Consider the following 15914-nt stretch of genomic DNA (forward strand, 5'->3'; position numbering starts at 1 on the left):
TTGCTGGTATACCTGCTGGCATAGCTGTCAGAGATGGGGGAGGAAACCTGGTGTGTATGCGTGGGGGGGTGAGTGCTACATCTCAAATAAAAGGGCTGAATAACTTTCTTCTGGGACCGATTCCCTGTACCCACTCCTCCTGCAAAGTGGACAGCCATACAGTGCTAGCAGCATTTCACACTTGCATTACAAGAACCTAGATGATTATGAAAGGTGGGGAAGGTTTCCCCTTGGTCATAAAGTGAGATGGGACAATCAGGGGTGCAGCAGATCATCAGTTGGGCTGGCCTTTTCTCTTGCATGCAGCACTACACAGGTGGCCAGGTGGACGTGGGAGAGCTTTGCCCTCTGCTGAAGAATAAGACTTCAGCTTCTGTCTCTCAGTCAAAATATCAGCTTGCTGTTGACAGACTAGCAGCCTGGCCTACTGCACCAAGAGACCAAGCTATAGGTGCGTATACACAAGCAGTGAGGCTGCTCCAGTGTGCTGTAATTACAGCACAAATCGAGTCTGCTGGAGCATGGTAATTGCCACGCTCCAGCAGCCTCCAGGATTTCATGCATCAGTGTCTCCGTACTGAAAAATGGTGATGGGGGCACTTTAACTAAAGCTCGTCTGATGAGCTTTAGTTAAACCACCCCTGCCATAATTTTAAAGTGCAGGGACACTGATACACAAGATGCTCCAGGTGCTTTAATTAGAGTGGCTCTCCGAACCTTCTCCCCCCATCCCAGAGCACACGTATAAACACCCTAAGAGCCTACATGGACACCACAAGCTCTCATGGAGCAGCAGACTCTAATTCTCCCTGTCTTACTTGGCCATCAGTTTTATTACCACAACTTCGATCGCAGTAACCATGATGATGATGACATCCGTAACTGTGTGGTGCTGGACCTGGCATCCTTGCAGTGGATGCCCATGCAGTGTGAGTCACAGCTAGATTGGATCTGCAAAGTACCCAAAGGTAAGAAGGGAAAGAACCCCCCCAGGGAAGACAGGGTGGGTAAATCAGAAGTGGTGAGAACTTGGTAAGTTCATGGTAAGAATACAGCATCTCATCAGTGGGTCTCAGTGTACTGTTTCAGACAATGTCTGTTTCAGCCTCACAGCACCCCATCAGGTGGCATCTTCAAAACACAGCAACCAGGCTCCTCAGGGCTCCTTGTTTGGCTTCTGCCAGCAAGCTCTGGCTGCATTCTCTAGCAGACATGGAGCTACTTATGGGTATTTATTAAGTCATCCCTTCCAGAGCTGATCCAGGCTTGCAGACATCTGAGGAGAAAAGGTTTTGCCTTTGGAATGCACCAGACTGAGGCAGGGTAAAAAAAAAATCTGTCAGTACCATCCCTTGCATAGACAGTGTTCCCCACTGAGAAACGACCCATGTGTGACACATGAATCATGTCTCTTAGTGCATGACTAGAGGATCTACAGATCCTGTAGTAGTGTGAACAAAGAAGAATTGTCCTAGGACAGAGTAGATCCCAATTGGTGTGTGAAGAAATTTCTGGGGAAGAAAGCCCTGCCCACCACAATACTTGCCTCAAAGCACTAAATTTGTACGTAGATACAGGTACAGACCCTTCATATTATGCACCCCAAACACTCAACAGGGTATCAACATACTTACAGAGGCCTCTGGAGTAGGAGTATAAATATTCCAGCAAATCTACTGAAGTCTGTTTGCCAAATGGTTTGGCTCATTTTTATGATAAAGCAGTTTTGTTTGAATGGAAAAATAAATAGCTATCTCCTTCTGGTCTCTGTGTGACTACACATGGCCTGGAGACACGTTTAGATAGGCAGAGAGCCCTTTATTAAAATACTGGCTGTGCCTTACTGTAACTGTTTAAATCACTGTGACCCCACACAAGAGTTTGGAGTAGGAATAGAAGAAAAACCTGTGTCTATTTGTCTTTAGCAACTGAAAATTTCAAATTCATCAAAGGGTTTTGGATCAAATCCTTTAGGCACCTTTGAAATATGGAGGCGCTGGTTGTTCCTCAACAGTTTAAAGTCAAAAACACAATGCAACTTTACCAAGCCTTTATCTTCAGTTCACATAAAGCACATATTGCATCCTTCCTACATTAACAGCATATGGCTACAGAGTAAAGGCTGATTTTTTTTGAAACATGCATTGAACTCAAATCCAGACCCCCTGCACCTACACTGAGGAAGCATCATGGTTGCAAAGCTAAGCTCTCACAAATTACTTCCATTTGATTTGATAAAAGTCTTCAAATACCTGAAGGACGATTTTAAAGAGGATGGAGATGGGCTTTTCTCCATGGCTGTAGGAGAGAGGACCAGGAACAATAGCCTCAAGCTGTGGCAGAGGAAATTTAGGTTGGAGGCTTTTTGAGATTGTTCCTACAAAAGCAGCTGGAGCCTAAAACTTACCAGGGACTTGGCCCCACAAAGGGCTGGAGCCTGGCCTTGCTAAGGGGATAAAAGGATTACAAGTTGTAGGAGAAATATCAAAGGTATAATTCTTGTGTCCATGTTGGAATGCATCAGCACATGGGTTGATTAGCAGAGCTGTACACATACCCACAGCCCTTCCTTCTTCTGTCTCTTAGGCTGTATTTTTATGGAAGGTTTCTGTTACCATTATAAGACATGAGAGTGGATCTCGAGTGATTTATTTATATACATCCTCAAGTCCTTGGAGAGTAAAAAGGAGTCTCTCAATATAGTTTCATCTCTTCAGTCTTCCAGGATGCATCTCTCTCTCTCTCTCTCTCTCTCATATTCTGTCCTTCAGAATCTGGGGGCTTCTGAAGGCACTTTGGGCAGGAACAGGAACAGAAATGCCTTTTCTAAAGGTGGCTGGAGAGACTGAACCAGAAAAGGAGCACCCAGAGCTTTGTCCCCTGGGTGCCACCCCACCAGTGTGCAGAGCTCTTGTAGAAGGTTGGCCCTGGATGCCAGTGTTTTTGAATCCTAATCAGCCTAACTGCAGGGCAAGGTAGAGGCACACTGGTAGGGCACCACTTGCTGCTGCTGCGGCTGCCCAGGCAATACTTATCCTGTAGAGCTGTGGAGAGCTTTGCTCCTTTGAGTTTTCAGTCAATACCTTTCCCTAGAACCACATTTCTGTAGGGAAATAAAAATGTTCCCCTCCCCATCACTGCAGACACCTCTCCAAGTACTGACACTGCTGCGGTGCAGGTTGGCCCACCCCGCGCTGAGGAGCAGAGCTAGCTCATGTCAACAGGCTCTGGAAGGCAGGTGAGCTGTAAGAGCCAGAGAAAACTGCCATCAGCCAAGGATGCTAAGTTCAGGAGGTCTTTGATTTAATTGAAACCCAGTTGGAAGTGATTCTCTCAGCTCTGAACTGGAAGGAAGAATTTCCCACCCTGCAAGATTCTGAGCCTCAGGGTCTTTAGGCCAGAAGCTGAGCCAGCCCAGGGATTTTTGCTCCCTCTCACTCACTCCCTTCTCTTTTGTGTTTGAACAGGTGCTGACGTGAAGGAACCAGAGATCACCACGCAGGGTGTGTTACCAATTTGCCTCCAGCAATTTACAGACAGGGCTAAGCAGCCAAGCTCATCCACCTTTAGGTTCTTTTCAGCCTTTACAAGGAGAGCTCTGCTGTCTGCTGATTGCCGGCAGCCAGGCAGAGCGTTAAAAAAAGACAGCCAAAAGTAGGATGAGGTTAGCAAATACATGTCAGCTACAGATGTGTGTTGATCCTTGTGGGGGAGCTACCCAGGCACCTTGGGCATTTTAATATGTACTCCAGAGGGAGAGGGTGTGGGGAGGGGGTTAATTAGAGCAGCTCTTAAAACACCTGCATTAAAATGCCTGTAGTGTCTCATGTATTCAGCATCCTACATTTCAGAATGGTAGTGGAGGTGCTTTAACTAAATCTCGTAACTAAAGAACAGTCCAGCAGGCTCAATTAATTGATTCTGCTCCAGTGTGTTCTAATCAAAACATGTCAAAGCCCATGTATAGGTGCCCCTTATGACTCATTCATTGCTGAGTGTCTGAGAAGAAAGGGCAGCGTGCTAGCAGCTTCCATGGGAGTGCTGGCCTCCCAAACACAGCGAGCTTGCTCTGAGCGTATTCCCAACATGAGCATTTGTCAGCATTTACATGCAGTATGGCTTACTTACAGTACTGCTTCAGAAAATGCCAGGACTGCAATGGCAGTGGGAAGAGAGCTGAATTAGCAGAGCTAGGAGGAATGAGACAAGACTGGTATCTCAAGGCATGCTACAAGGCAGGACTGAGCCTTGGCGGTGCTGTACCTGGGGCAGGTCTTGACCAGCAAAAGCTGATCTGTAGGTCAGGTAAGGAAAATTGGCAAGGCTAGAACAGCACAGGGTGCAACAGATAAGGATTATGGGGCATTGGCAGAACTGTAGGGAAGGGCTAGGCTTATGGCAGGGCCAGCCATAGGTCAGGATTATGGGGTTCTGGCTGAGCTAGGAGGCACTGGTACGGGAGGGTGCTTGTGAGTCAGGGCTGAGGGACATCTGCAGAACTGTGAGGGACAAATGCAAAGCAGTTCTCTTCCCTACTATCAAGGCCATTCTGGGTTCACCAGGTTCACCTGCCTTGTGCTTCTTCTTTTCAGGGAGCAAAGAGTGGATTAAATACCAGGATGAAGAATACAAATTCTTTGAGCATCACTCAAGCTGGGTTCAGGCCCAGCGCATCTGCACCTGGTTCCAAGCAGAGCTGGTGTCTGTTCACAACCGAGCAGAGCTGGATTTTTTGGGCCAGAATCTGAAGAAGGTAAGAGTGTGTGGGCCATCACAAGCTCATCTTCCAACTGCACATTCATTCAGTAGGAGGCAGATCTGCCCCATTGAGGAGAACACCTGCTCTCATTCTGGTGTACTTTGCTTATTAAGGTAATACTTCCTCTATTTGTGAGGTTGGAGCAGGGACACAGGCCCCATAGAGCACCAGCATGTGCTCTCATGGGTTTTTCCTGTCCAGTTTTCTCCTGCATATCTCTGGCATCCCTGATTTGGCTTTAGCACACAGCTGCATGTTTTATGACCTGGGCCCTCAGGCACAGTGGCAGAAGCTGGGAGTGTCTTGGCTGGTGGCAGTGGAATTAGGCTGGATTTACCCCCATATAGCTGGGAGTAGAGCCTTGCCTCCCAGCATTGCCTCCTGGCTTGGCCTTCATCTTGGGGTACTTTCTGCTGACTGATGCATGAAGATGCCAGTGTTACTATCGGCACATCTTAGGCTCCTCCCAAGGTGCTGCAGAGCAGGCAACTGCTGAGCCTTTTCCCATCTTGAAGAAATCACTTCCCCACTTCAGAGAAAGGGGAGCTATTCACAACCCATCCTGCTGCTGTTCTGCTTCTTCTCCAGGCTCCTGGCCTTTAGAAGTCATGGAGGAGCTACAGGAGGCAGTGTGGCTGCCAGCCAGACTCAGCCAGCCCCAGGGGGATGGCCATACCTGCATGTGTCCACAATGCATTTGGTCTTCTTGTGCCTCTCTCTACCTGTGACTCTAACCTGTGTCATGTTTGCCAGTTCTCCAGGGGCCAGGAGCAACACTGGTGGATTGGGCTACACACATATGAAAATGATGGGCGATTCAAGTAAGTCTGTGGGGATGGGACTGACTTCAACACATCCCCCCATCATGCACACACACATCCTTCTGCTCTCCCTCACCCTCCTTCTTCCCTCCATGTCCAGAGAGGATTTTGTCTTAGCACAGGTAAAACCTGGAACCCCTTGAAACCCCGCCTGGAACTCTCGCTGTGGTGAGGACACCAGGTTGGGAACCCAGCCTCCCCTGCCCACTGCAATGAGAGCTGCCTGTGGCTGGCTGAGAGCTGGCAAGGGATCTTGTCTGCCTGTTTACTGCCTACACCTTTCTGTCCTCAACCTGCCCTCATACATTGCATCCCCATCCTTCTGGCAGTCAGGGGAGAAGGAGATGCAACATATCCAGTTCAGAGGGCTAATAGCCAAATAAGAAGTCCAGCTCCACTCATCCTAAGCAGCTACCCAACAACCAGACCCCTTCTCTACAGCCATTGCCCTCTGCCAGCTGGGTTAGCCACCATGTTTACCTTTGGGACATTGAGTTCCCATCTTCCACCCATAATCTCATGCAGACAGCACCAGCTTCACCACCTTTTAACTGGCTTTCATCCTGAAAAGCCTAAAGGATTGAGTCAAAGCCTCTGCATCTTGAAGTTTGAGCCTCTGCTACCCAAGCTGAATGTCCCAGCTCTGCTAGCCAATGCTGCATTAGGTTCACTGACATCTTGTGGCCCAGACACCACTAGGAGGAACCAGAGTCACATAGGGGATCTGCAGGTGGGAGTAGAGGGAAGCACACTCAGTTTATAGGATATTAATCTTGCCAGAATTTCCCATATGTATAATGTGCAGCGTTGGGCAGAAGCCTCTTTCCCACCCCTTCCTCTTCCCTTCATTCCTGTTTTGTTCACTTCTCAGATGCATCCCATTTGACACCACTTTCTGGGCTCCTTAGCCTTAGGTCCTGTACTGAGGGTGCCTGGCAAGGCTGAGGTTCCAGTGATGTGCTGGAGCCTGCCTGGCAGTGCATCTAGCAGGGAGTAGTGGTGACGCACACATATAAGTCAGGGCTGCTCCTGGGCCCATTTCCAGTGCTGGCAAAGTATCCCTTACAATTGCCCCTGGGCACATCTACACAAGACACTTTACTGCACAGTAGACTAACCTACTGCACAGTAAAGCATCACTGTCTACACATGTATGACATTTACCACACAGTAAATTAGTCTATTGCATATTTAACTGATCCCTGTAAATACAGGTATTAGATTAACTGCACAGTAGTTGCTGCGCAGTAGCACTTGTGTAGATGATGACTAAGAGCAAATTTGCTCCCAGTCAGCCACACCAGCAGGGGGCCACAGAGGATGAGGGAGTTCTCTATCTCCAGTCCTGACACTGCTCAGCTCCTGGGTCCCCCCAGGAGCTGGGAGCCAATCAGTGCCAGGACTGAGAAACTCTAGGCTTCTCTTCTCAGCCAGGGAATCGCTGGCAGCTGTCCCACTTATGGGGCAGCTGCCAGCACTGAGCAGAGATTCCCCACCCAACAAGGGGCTGGCTGGGACCTGTCCTACTCCTAGCGCAGCTTCCAGCAAGCCCCTGGCTGGCCAGGGATTCTCTGCCCAGCAGGGGGCTGACCGGGACCTGTCCTGCTCCTGGAAGCTGTCCCAGGAGCAGGACAGGTTCAAGCCAACCTGTGCTGGGCAGGGAAGCCCCGCTGGGTATGGGGTTTGCTGGCAGCTGTGTGTCCTGATGTGCATGGGGCCAGGAGAGCTCTGCCAGCTGCAGCAGCAGCTGTCTCCGCGCCCTGTGCACATCTGGAGCCCTCCTGATGTGGACAGGGTTGAGAGACAGTTGCAGCTGGAAGGGTTCTCCTGGCCCTATGCGCATGGGGCTGGCCCTCATTCCACCTGCCAACCCCCAGGCTAGCACCCCAGGGGAACCGGGAGTTCCCCCTGGCTGTGGCAGTGGGGCAGAGCAGGGCCGGAGCATCCCTGTATCAGGCTACTCCCACTGGGAGTAGATTTACTCGCAAGAGGGTGCACATGTAGACATGCTCCCAGGGAAGGCTTACTGTGTAGTATTTTACTGTGCAGGAAGCTTATATCACATTAATAGCATGTGCAAAATTACTTCTCAGCCATTCAACCCTGCTGGTGTTTGGGTTTCTGTAACCCTCACCCACCATCCCTCTGGGTTAGACACAGTCCAGGCTATGTGAGGGACAGCAGCAGTAGCAGACACCAGCCAGTTTGTGAAGCAGGTAGAGTTCGTGCAAGAGCAGCCACTGCTATTCCCAACCACTTGGTGTCCCAGCTAATTGGATGCCTTCCCAGAGGGCTTGTCTGCACATGGTGGAAGTTAATCTGGAGCAAGGTAGGGTGTGAATTCTAACATAGATTAGCTGTTCCTAATTCACTCCACAGCATGCACTCTTTCATCCAGGGAATGATAGGTTAAACCTTGGCTAAACCTATCACAGGTGCAAATGCCTGCAGTGCATGCCCAGCCTGCTCACCTCTGCCCAGCTGTCTGTATGGTTTGCTCCTGGCTTATGTCTCAAGCTTCCCCTCTCCTGTTAGATGTCTTTGGCCAACAGGAACTTGGCTAATTCAAAGCACAGCACTCTTACACCAGAATAAGTATGTCTGTACATGGAGTGGAATGGGAACAGCTGGTGCAGAATAACTCTCTGTAAACATGTCCTAAGAGTGTCAGAGCCCACATGCCTGGTCTGCAGAGTCAGAGCAAGGATGATGTTGCCTAACATTGCCTTTCACAGGTGGTCTGACGGCTCCTTACTGAATTTCATTTCATGGGCACCAGGCAAACCCCGGCCAATCAGCAAGGACAGGAAGTGTGTGTATATGACGGCCAGCAGAGGTGAGAGGTTTGCAAATGGATGTATGGGTGTTTCTTCACTGTCTGGAGACTGTTTGACAGCCAGATGGGGAATCATCCCTGTGCCTGTTTTGATATGGCTCTCCCTCAACAGGGAAGACACAGCCACATGGACTGCACTGTGGGCTAGCTACTCTGGTACATCCCCAGGGCTTCCAGCAGCCATGTATAGCCGAGGTTAAAGCTGGCTCAGGTGTTCCTGCCAGTGACGCCATCCCCTTAGCAACAGTATAGACACAAGACAAAGAAACAGCCCTCCTAACACTATGTAACCACATTCAGCAACAACACTTCCTGTCCTACCCCAAATCCCCACAAGTTGGCTTAGTACCATTACCCCCACTTACTGGCAGGAGGAATGAGGCCAGAAATGGGGCAACCAACACTTTTGTGAGTGGTATATGATTTTGAGGAGCCCAACAGGAGACATCTTGGGCCTGATGTTCAGAGGGGCCTGATGCCCATGGCTGCAGACAGAGAGCTTCACTAGGTCCATGTGTCAAGCCTGGGGCGGCTTAGCAGGGACACCCAAAGATAATGACCACTGTTGAAGCCTGGGGCGGCTTAGCAGGGACACCCAAAGGTAATGACCACTGTTGAAGCCTTGGCCTAAGTCATTTGCCCAACAGCTTATTGACTGGGAGTCACTGCTCTGCACTAGCCAGGTCTTGTGTCTTATGAGGGATAGAGGATGCACACTGTATCTGGTACAGCCATTCTCCATGCACTCACCTTGCCTGAGCATGCCTGTTCCAGATGTGTCAAGATGATGGCTCAGTGCTTGAGGGAGCTGGTACTTTGTCATCACCATGCTCATTTCCATGGTGCTGCCTCCACCAGTTGGGGTGCAAGATTGCAGTAGAAGAGGCCTATGCATTCCTTTCCTCTGCAGAGGACTGGGGTGACCAGAAGTGTCTGACTGCTCTGCCATACATCTGCAAACGGAGTACCTCCACTGCCATGAAGCCCACCCTCCCACCATTGCCCACTCCTGTTCCTGGTGGCTGTGCTAGAGGCTGGATCCCATTCTTCAGCAAGGTACGACAGGAGGCCTACAGACCCAGCATCTGACCCTGGTCACACTTGTGTGCGCTTGTTTATATTCCTGCGTATACACTTGCAGAGAGGCACTTTGCAAGGCCATGAGCCTGCAGGCATGGTTTGTGGCCCCTTGGGGGCAGCAATGCCGCAGCTGCTGTCTGCACTACCTAGCTGTGGGATGGATTAGAAAGGAAATGCTGCATTGGAGGTGGGAGGAGAGGCACGCAGGGACGGTGAGTGTGTATGCAGAGCTGGGACGTTATGGTGTGCTTGCATGAACAGATGAGAGGTGGGGTCCAGCATGGGTGTGAGTGTGTATAATGTAGTGATCAGTGCCTGCATGTGGGATCAGTGTCTGCATGTGGGAACATGTGATTGTTCCAAGATCTGCCTGGTATGTCTGATTCCATGGGAACATCTAGGATGCTTTCTGAGGTTGTGGAGGTGGGGAAGGCTGGGCTGGAGGGAGTTGACGGACAGAAATTCTATGTAGAGAATTGAGGGAGGGTGTGGGAGGATACTTGTGTGGTGAAGCAGGGAGTTGCATGGGGTGGGAGGTGGGGTGAGGATGTGGCTAGGTAGGGAATACAGGGTGCTTGGGGGCGTAGATGCACAGCTGGGAATGAAGTGCCTGTGGATGGGGATAAAGATGTAAGAAGTATATGAGAATAGAGTTAAATACTAAGATTTGTTACCGGGGCGGAGAGGAGGGATGGGGAGGGAAGAGCCAGCTGCTGAATGCATTGCTCTCTGGGACACATTACTCATCTGCCCATGGCCTTGCCCAGTGTTTCAGCTTCAATGGCCACGACAAGGCAGAGAAGGTGACCTGGCAGGATGCAAAACAGGCGTGTGAGAGCCAAGGCGCTGTGCTGGCCACTATCTCCAACTACCTCGAGCAAGGTAGGGCCAGGGGGCTTCTTTGCTGCTGCCAGGGCTCTGCAGTTTCAAAAAAACTGCAGGATCAAAATTGCTGCCTGGGAGGAAACTGGTCCTAGAATGCTTTGGCCCTGAGAGCAGAGCATGTCCTGGGTGCAGCAGCTGTTTGGATAAGCCATGGGGCCAGGTGCAGGGACCCATACCTCCTTGGAATAGTTGGTTTTCTCTCTCACATCCATACTTTCATTTTCCAGCTTTTATAACCTCCCAGCTTCCAAACATAACCTTTGACCTTTGGATTGGCCTCCATGATGCCAAGAAGGAGTTCCAGTGGGTGGAATCCGAGCCGCTCAGATACATCAACTGGGCCCCTGGGGAGCCCTCTGGATACGGCAGCTCCACATCCAGTGAGAAACCAGTGAGTGACTCCCATGGCCTCTTAACCTGTCGTTTCAGCCCAGATCAGGCCAGGGTTCCATCTGGCCTAGTACCCGTCGTTATCAGTGCCCAGCACCAGCTGCTTCCAAGGAAGGTGCAGGAACCCTGCACCAGCAAAGGCCCCCTAATCTGCAGGAGTCAGTGATCTGCTTAAGCACTGAAGCATACTTCAGTATTATCTACCAGTCCTTGGTGCTGACCAATAAGATCATTGCCCCCCATCCCTCAGTGCTACTTGGCTAAATCGTAGCTGGCAGGGGGAGGGGCCATCAGCAGGTGTTTGGGGAATATGAGCCCTGTTGGGGAGAGGAGACAATTTCAGGGGAATCACAAGAGCACTGGGACCTAAGAAAGGGTGGTCTGGCAGTGGAACAGTCTGTTAAGAGAGGGGTTGGGAACCCTATTTCACAGGATAATTAGAATTGGAGAAGAGATCAGCTGACCCCCTAATATTCCCAAAGCACCAGCCAGCACCATGCTGAAAAGATACACTGCTATGCTTGTGCCAATTAGCTGTCTCACCTGATCTCTTCTCCACCCCAGATCTGTTCTTACAACCCATGCAGTATAAGAAAGACCCTTGTTTAAAAGTGAAACAGTAGAACATACAGTTTAGACATCTGCACTGGCAGGAGGAATGGGCCTTTGTCCCAGGGCCTCTTCCACTTTTGCCTCCTCTCATGCTACCCACGTGCTGTCCCCAGGCAGTGAGATGGGACCAGGATAGAGAGGGGTGGTTCAGTCAAGAGCACTCTTGAAGGGGCTCCCAACAGCGCTTGGCACACCTGAGGAGGAGTCTGGCTTATGGCCTTTATGCCAACCTGTCCTCCACCATACCACAACTGACAGCAGCCTAGTTTGGCTCCCAGCTCACTGTAAAGCAGCTTTCAGGGGTGCTGCTCCTGAAGGGGATTGCTAGAGCTTGGCTTTGTTCCAGTCATGCCCCATGCACTGGGGCTGAGAGCAGGTGCCACAGAGCTTGTGTCACTAGAGGAATTAATCCTTGGAAGGTAGGGGATCCCCAGCTAGGTGGCAAAAGCCAGCTCTTCCCCCCATCGCAGAGCATGGGGTTGCTGTCCTTTCAGCTCCAATCAGTGAGGTACAAATACTTACATAACAAATCTGTTCTGAGTGCCTCCACTCACGATGATCAAGACTTCTGCCCCACTCCTCCTCAGACACTGAGAATTGCCAAACACCTCTAGGGCTGGTTGCCCCTGTTTGCATTGGGAAATTTCAGAGCCAGAGTGTCTCCATCTGCTGTACAGGGTGTATTAGATGTGTCTGGAGAGGATGCCTCTGGAAAGCCTGGTCAGGCCAGCAGCCACAGGAGCGAGCTCAGCTCACACCACACAACAGTGTGCTGCACTCTGAGCCAGCTCAACCAGCTAGCTGCCCTCCAGTGAATAGAGCAGGGCTCACAGAGGTAGCCCTGACCCTACTGGGTGCTGTTTTGCAGACTAACTGTGCTGTGGTTTGGCATGGCGCCCCTCCCCACTTCACCGGCCGCTGGGACGACAGGAACTGCCTGGAGGAGATGCACGGGTTTATCTGCCAGCGAAGCATAGGTATGGGGCAGAAGGCATTGGGTTGGCAGGGAGGGCACCTGCCAAGAGAAGACAAGGACAGTGCTGAGGTCAGAAATGAGCTATGACCTGGTGTAGGCATCTTCCGCTGAGATTGTTGGCTGCAGCTGGGCTTTGCTCCAGCCAGCACTAATGAACCAGGCAGGTGGCTGTGCTCCAAGCCGGCCCTCAGTGTTCAGCCATCTCTGGTTTCTATAGGGTCCCCACGTAGTCTGGTTGCCCTGCAAACATGACACATGTTTCTGGTGCTGACAGTCCAAATCCAGTTGCAGGTTCCCCCTGGGAAGCAGAGAATGAGTGTGTTGTCAAGATGCTATCCGGGGGTAGAGGGGGAAGGGTGTGTGTGTGTGTGCGCGTGTGTGCACGCACGTGCATCCATGCGTGTGTGTGCGCATCCCAGTGTCCACATCTGTGCGCATGCCTGTGTGTATTCATATGCATGCATGCATGTGGGCCCATTTCTAATGCTAGGCCAGGCGCATCTCAGAGTGCTGAACAGCTCCCCAGGAAAAGTCTCACCTCTTGTGTTTCCGTAACCTGCTGTTGGGCAGTCCCTCCCCACCTACTCCCTGCACTGTAAGCACTGTATAATACACTCTGTCCCCAGAGACTGCAGTTGCAGATCTCCCAGTCCCATTGCCCAGGAACTGAGATGCTGAGCCCATGAGTCACTTCTTGCCCTGTGCTGTGCCCAGCTCTTGATGCTCATAGGGCATCCAATGGCAGAGTCATCCCCTGTGGCAGGACACTGCCTGCTGGCACACGGGTGCTTTTCTGCCAGCAGTATTGGGCCCAGTGAGATGTGTGCGCAGAGTGGGAACATTGACTCCACCTGGGTTTCTGTACACATGGTTATATTCATGCCTGCTCACCAGTGCATATCTATGCCTGCTCATGGGTGCTTGTGCCCAGAGGGAGGGCCATGCAGAAGGGTAGAGCAGTGTTATTCTGGTGTGAGGGGAGACTTGTGACAGCAGTTTGACCTTGCCTCTTTCCATCCACAGACCCAACCCTGAGCTCCTCCCGGACGACGTATCCCCCTTCCCCCAACTCCACGCTCTCTTATCTCAACAGCACCTACCGCATCCTGCAGAAACCTCTGAAGTGGCATGAGGCCCTGCTGCTGTGTGAGACCCACAACACCACCCTAGCCAGCGTGCTGGACCCTTACACACAGGCCTACCTCACTCAGGCAATCAGCAGCTTGCGGGCCCCTCTCTGGATTGGCCTGGCCAATGATGAGGTAGGGCAGGGGTTTTCAACCTTTTTAAATAAGTGTACCCCTGGCGACCAGATGGTGTGGGGAGGGGGGTGTACGCAGCTGGACACAGAGCGGCAGCAGTGTGGGGTGCTGAGTGGCGGCAGCAGCCGTCACACGTGAGCTTCACCCCCCTCCCCCCCACCCCATGTCCAGCCGACTGGCTGGCGCCTGTGCAGCCTGCAGAGGGACTCCACTGCCCTTGCCCCCCACCTCCTGGCCCTACTCCTGGGAGGTAGCAGTGGGGGGTTCTGCCATTCCATCCCCACCCACCCACGCGTACCCCCCCTAGGGCCTTCCCAAGTACCCCTGGGGGTAAGCATACCCCCAGTTGACAACCCCAGAGGTAGGGTCACAGGGGCCATTCCCCCAGACAAGCATGAGGGGTGACAAGTGTTGTGGGTCTGAGCAGCCTCTGAGCCTTCCTCTTTGTCACTGGTTCCCAGGGAGGCCGGAGCTATTCATGGTTCACAGAGGAGAGTCTTTACTATGTCAACTGGCAGGATGGTGAGCCCCAGCAGGTCACAGGCTGCTCCTACATGGATGTGGATGGGTCCTGGCGAACAGCCAGCTGTGACACCAGATTGCAAGGGGCTGTTTGCAAGATCAGTACAGGTGAGTGCGTTTCCAGCATCTTGCAAATGCTGGAGAGACTGGCAGAGTCTGGGGAAAGGCATGTCAGGTGCCCCAGGGCTTTTCAGCTGCAGAGTGCAAGTGTTCCAGTGCATGTTCTCAAGGGTTGTTTTGTGGCTCCAAGCTATGACCCATACCAGTAGGGTGACAAGTGTGCCTCCTGGAGAAGGCTTGCTGTACAGCTGCTCTGCAAACCTTCAGTGGGGGGCAGAGGAACTTTTCCAGCTCTCACTGATAAAGCAACCAACTCCAGGAAACCAAGACCCAGGCCCCTCTATAGCTCTGAGATGTATGTCTGGAAGCGGAAATAGCCATGCTGGAAATTAAGGTAGTGTGGTGCAGCTGCTTCATAGTGCCACTGCAGGTAGACCAATTTGATCAGCTGAGAGACAGCTAATTAGCACATTCATAGCAGTGTGTCTTTTCAGCATGGTGCTGGTTGGTGCCTTGGGAATATTAGGAGGTCAGCTAATCTCTCCTCCACCCCAGATCTGTTCTTGCAACCCATGCAGTGTAGCTGAGGACCAGCAGCTAAGAACCCCTGTTAGAGTAAATGGAGGTTCATTGTGCATGGCTGGTAAAGATGCAGGACCAATTTTCCTAATGTGGGACACAATTCTCATTTTGAGAGCTCTGTCAGGGGCACCAGGGTCCAGTCCTCAGATTCAAGGTGGTTGGTTGTCTGAGGCATTTGCAACGAGGCAGTCATAGGACAGGGGTGGGCAGGATGGCGTATCTGGCCGGCAGACAGACTCCATTTCCCAACAGCCCCTGCCTGCCTTCTTGCAGCCGGTTTCCATGGAGACCCCAGGAGTGGTGCAGCTGTGACAGCACTGGGCCAAGGTTTCCATGGATACCAGCCTGAGCAGCCAGGGCCCTGACTCCAGCCCCAGAGCAGCTCCCTGCCCAGCTGCACACCCTGCCAGTGCTGCTTGGGCTAGTGTTCATGGAAACCCTGGCCCCATGCTTTCAGGGTGCTACCACTCCTGAAGTCTCCATGAAAACTGACTGCAGCAAGGCAGGCGGGGGGGGGCTGCTGGGAAATGGAGTCCGCTGCAGGCCCAACATGGCCTGTATGCTGGACTTTGCTTGCCCTTGCCATAGGATCTCACCTGACCTCCTTGTCAGAGGTGCAAAAGTTAGCTTTTGCCTTTCCCTTCCACATGTGCAATACAAGGGATAGCTATGCCATAGCACGTGTCTTGGCCAGCTATAGCCTCTGTAAAAGCCTCCACTGTAGGGAAGTATTCCCCTGCAGTGCTCTGGTCTGTCTTCCCCACTCCCATCTCATTATCTTGCCATCTCTTAAAGTTGCCTGGTGTTCCCCTCCTTTGCAGGGCCCCCTCGAACGCACAAGTGGAGCTTCAATGGGAGTTGCCCCAAATCACTTGAAGATTCCTCCTGGATTCCCTTCAGGGATAATTGCTACACCTTCCACATGGAGGTCACTCTGGGCCATAAGGATGCCATGAAGAGATGCCAGAAAGGTATGAGCAACATGTTAGAGTAGGGAGATGCACAGCACAGCAACACTAGAAACTTGAGATGGCCAGAACTTCTGAAATCCCTAGGAACCAAGGGCCCTGGATGGCCTCTTCTAGGTTCAGTAGTCACAAGCAGGAGAGGAGGATGCTGTTACCCAGGC

At 51.7% G+C, this 15914-nt stretch overlaps 1 protein-coding gene across 2 annotated transcripts in view; it reads left to right on the forward strand.

Annotated features, from left to right (window-relative positions):
* Nucleotides 1-15914, forward strand: part of MRC2 (mannose receptor C-type 2) — a 111417-nt gene that overhangs the window by 87432 nt on the left and 8071 nt on the right. For both annotated transcript variants that reach the window (XM_090044145.1, XM_090044143.1), the window contains exons 15-26: nucleotides 830-968; nucleotides 3468-3503; nucleotides 4593-4753; nucleotides 5513-5580; nucleotides 8316-8416; nucleotides 9327-9472; nucleotides 10264-10378; nucleotides 10609-10772; nucleotides 12252-12360; nucleotides 13383-13621; nucleotides 14083-14251; nucleotides 15607-15756. In XM_090044145.1, the coding sequence (XP_089900271.1) occupies nucleotides 830-968; nucleotides 3468-3503; nucleotides 4593-4753; nucleotides 5513-5580; nucleotides 8316-8416; nucleotides 9327-9472; nucleotides 10264-10378; nucleotides 10609-10772; nucleotides 12252-12360; nucleotides 13383-13621; nucleotides 14083-14251; nucleotides 15607-15756 (1597 nt within the window). The remainder of the gene's footprint in view (nucleotides 1-829; nucleotides 969-3467; nucleotides 3504-4592; nucleotides 4754-5512; nucleotides 5581-8315; nucleotides 8417-9326; nucleotides 9473-10263; nucleotides 10379-10608; nucleotides 10773-12251; nucleotides 12361-13382; nucleotides 13622-14082; nucleotides 14252-15606; nucleotides 15757-15914) is intronic.

Source organism: Crocodylus siamensis, chromosome 4 (genome assembly GCF_052110815.1).
Source record: "Crocodylus siamensis isolate JL-2025a chromosome 4, ASM5211081v1, whole genome shotgun sequence".
NCBI lineage: Eukaryota > Metazoa > Chordata > Crocodylia > Crocodylidae > Crocodylus > Crocodylus siamensis.